Source organism: Molossus molossus, unplaced genomic scaffold, assembly GCF_014108415.1.
Source record: "Molossus molossus isolate mMolMol1 unplaced genomic scaffold, mMolMol1.p scaffold_m16_p_4, whole genome shotgun sequence".
Taxonomy (NCBI): Eukaryota; Metazoa; Chordata; class Mammalia; order Chiroptera; family Molossidae; genus Molossus; species Molossus molossus.
The window spans coordinates 71,728,702-71,732,429 of record NW_023425377.1 but is presented as its reverse complement, the minus strand read 5'-3'; the positions used below and the strand labels follow the sequence as shown (position 1 = coordinate 71,732,429).

General features: G+C 38.0%; 1 protein-coding gene across 1 annotated transcript; it reads left to right on the top strand.

The window, feature by feature from the left end:
• Positions 1-1,202: 1,202 nt before the first annotated feature.
• LOC118615343 (olfactory receptor 7A10-like) lies at positions 1,203-2,125 on the top strand. The gene is given in 2 exon segments (XM_036240225.1): positions 1,203-1,578; positions 1,581-2,125. Coding segments are annotated over 2 exon segments (921 nt in total).
• The last annotated feature ends 1,603 nt before the right edge of the window (positions 2,126-3,728 follow it).

Below are 3,728 nucleotides of genomic sequence, written 5' to 3'. Positions count from 1 at the left end.
CCATTCTAGACTCTCCTCAGGTGATGTCCACACTCCCCTCTCACCACTGAAGCTCAGGGTGAGTCATTGGGAACAAAGTCTTGTACTCTAGCCTTTAAAAAAAGGGGAGGATGCTTTGTCTGTAGGGGGCTCCATCTCTCCCTGGAGAATAGAAGCCCCACCACCATTCATTGTTGGATGCTAAGTGTGTGAATGTTCCAGGCTCCAGCACTCCAAGCTGAGTAGCTCAGCCTGGAGTCGGAGCCTCTATCCTCTCAGGGATAACACCCTGCATCCAAGATATCCCTCTTTAACCTTGGCACCCCTATGGAAGTATGACCCATCTTCTTGTGACCCCAACATTCATACTAATCTCATGGTGGTTTCTGCCATCCCCTGTTTATAAAGGCCTGGAGTGGGGAGAAAACTCGGTGGAGGTGGGCAATGGGGGACATCCATAATGCTCTCAGCAATAAAGATAGTAAATAAATAAATGAATAAATAAATAAATAAATAAATCTCTTCAGCTAGAATTCAGTTGGAAATTCAGGGTGAATGTTTTTCAGTTTGGTTCTAGGAGGAGGTGTGGAAATAATCTACCTACCTCACCACCATCTTGAAACTCAGGAGCCTTAATTTTCTAAAACAACCATCTTCGTTGGGCTCTTTGCACTGGTGTTTGCTTCTGCCTGGGATAAACCTTCCCATTAATCTCCCACTTAGTCTTCTTCGAGGTGTCTATTAAGTGCCGCCTGTTGGTAAGTCTTAGCTAAACCCTTTAAATAAAGAATACCCTCTATACACTCTCTCCATTTAATATAATTTACTTTTATTTATAGCAGCTGCACCATTTGATTTTATATTATTATCTTTATTTGATTATATTCTTTCTCCAACATTAGTTTTTATATGTTTTTCAGCTCCTCATACATAAAGCAGTGCCTAGAACATGGTCTAGAGTGAATATATATTCCTCAAATGCATGAAAGATATAATCAATAACACAGCCATATACATTATGTTCGGTTGATGGTAGAAAAGAAAATTCTAATGAGAAATGGCAATAAATATTGTAATGAAGATCAGATCATACACCAAATATGGAAATTATTTTCCTGACTTTAAAACATAAATGTGTCATTTATTCTAACTTACTCATGCTTGCCAGTATAAAAATGGTTATTCAATTTTTTTCTATTTTTTTTGGTAGTCACTGCCAACACATGGAACCAGGCAATAGTACACAAATTTCAGAATTTCTTCTTCTGGGACTTTCACAGGCACTGGAACTACAACCCCTCATATTTGGACTTTTCTTCTCCATGTACCTGATCACTGTGTTTGGAAACCTGCTCATCATCCTGGCCGTCTGCTCAGACTCCCACCTCCACACACCCATGTACTTCTTCCTCTCCAACCTGTCCTTTGTAGACATCTGTTTCACCTCCACCACCGTCCCAAAGATGCTGGTAAACATTCAGACACAGAGCAAAACCATAACCTTTGAAGGTTGTATCACCCAAATGTATTTTTATATACTCTTTGCAGTATTGGACAACTTTGTCCTGACTGTAATGGCCTATGACCGCTTTGTGGCCATCTCCACCCCCTGCACTACATGGTCATCATGAATCCCTGGCTCTGTGGACTGCTGGTTCTGGTGTCCTGGATCATGAGTGCCTTGAATTCCTTGTTAGAAAGCTTAATGGTATTGGGTCTGCCCTTTTGCTCACACTTGGAAGTTCCCCAGTTTTTCTGTGAACTCAATCAGATGATCCAACTTGCCTGTTCTGACACTTTTCTTAACAACATAATAATGTATTTTTCAGCTGGGCTGCTGGGCGGTGGTCCCCTTGCTGGGATCCTTTACTCTTACTCTAAGATAATTTCCTCCATATGTGGAATCCCATCAGCTCAAGGGAAATATAAAGCATTTTCTACTTGTGCATCTCACCTCTCAGTGGTCTTATTATTCTATGGTACAAGCCTAGGAGTTTACCTCAGCTCTGCTGCTACCCACAATGCACACTCAAGTGCAACAGCCTCAGTGATGTACACTGTGGTCACACCCATGCTGAACCCCTTCATCTACAGTCTGAAGAACAAGGATATAAAGAGGGCCCTGGAAAGATTTTTGGTCAGGTAAGCTTTCCAAGTGCCAACTGTACTAGGCTGAAGACGTCCCATGATGAATGCAGAGTGTAAAGTCTCAAAGCCAGAAGTTCTGACACAAATTAATCTGATCTTTGGACCATAGATAATTGAAAATTCTCATTTATCTCATGGGTTAACATGACTTATGTTAGCACAATTTATTCTCAAATGACATATATCATTCCTAGCAATTTTTTGTTGTTTCCCTGAAAAAACAATCATGAAATCTATAACCCCTGTGGACAAAACTATACTTGGCTACCTAGATTATTTACATACTTATATTGTAGAGGAAAATCTCAGACCACAGTTTTCACTTATACATTCATCATCATCATTTTCGGTAACACTACCTTTACTGCTCTTCTTGATCGTGTAAACTTTAACATGCTACTGTGTTTTCTAGCTGGCATCCTGGTTTATTGTCTTCATTCTGTTATTCAGCTGTGTCCACATGCCTACCATAGCCACTGACAAAAATTGACTATCATATACATGAGTCCAAAAGGAGTCTACATGGAAATATACAGTTTTAAAAACTACATTGATCTAATAGGGTTAGAGTTAGGTATGACAATACATATTATGAAGCAAAAATAGCCATATTATTTATTACTATATAAAAATATTATACTAGAAATCTAGTGTGAAATTTGGCCTTGACCTAAGTGTTGTGGATCCCATTCCCAGTCAGGGAACATACTGGAGAAACTCAATGTTTCTAATCTCTCTCTCTCTCTCTCTCTCTCTCTCTCTCTCTCTCTTCCTTAACCTCTCTTTTTAAAAATTAATAAAAAATAAAATTTTAAAAAGAAAAATAAAGTGTGGAATATGATGTTCATGTGTAAATGGTCTAAGATATCTCCCATTTTCTAAATCTTTATGACCAAAGGATAAATCACATAGGAGTTATAATTCTTCCCAGTCAAGTGAATAAAAATCACAAATTTCCCTGCACAAACATGCATGTCCTTCCACCCTGTCCTGGTTACCAAGAAGGAAACCTCAGTGAGGTCAGTTTTATACAGTTATCTGAAATACATTTGAATAACAGAATAATTTGGAATGCTGTCCTCAAATATCAATATCAAAGCCAAAAGTAAGAAGTAACAGATTACTATAATTTCCCTCAGTACTGTTTGCTTTGATTATAGTATCGATTTTCTATTGCTATAAAACAAGTCATTCTAAAAACAAAAAATTTATTATAATTTCTTTATTTTAAAATGGGTTTGTATAGAAGGAAGTGTTCTGATCTCTCCTGGTGTCCTCATAAGACTGTAGTCTGTTATGGGTTAGCTGGGATGTATATGCTGACCTTGTCTGGGCATTCAGATATATGTAGAACTGAACTATTGTGATTGATCCCCACCCTTCCTACCAATTTGATGAGGCTTCTTCTTTATATCCTTAGTTGTAGGACTTCAGTTCAGCTACATATTGCCAATACTAAATGATGGTTGTTCTGTAGTGTAATTGTAATTTTGATGTGGTTGTGAGATAATGGGAATTCATTAAGACAAGACTTCCCTTGTTTTTATTTTTTTAATTAATTAATTTATTTTTATTACAGATGTTTCTCCTTTTCCCCCCAC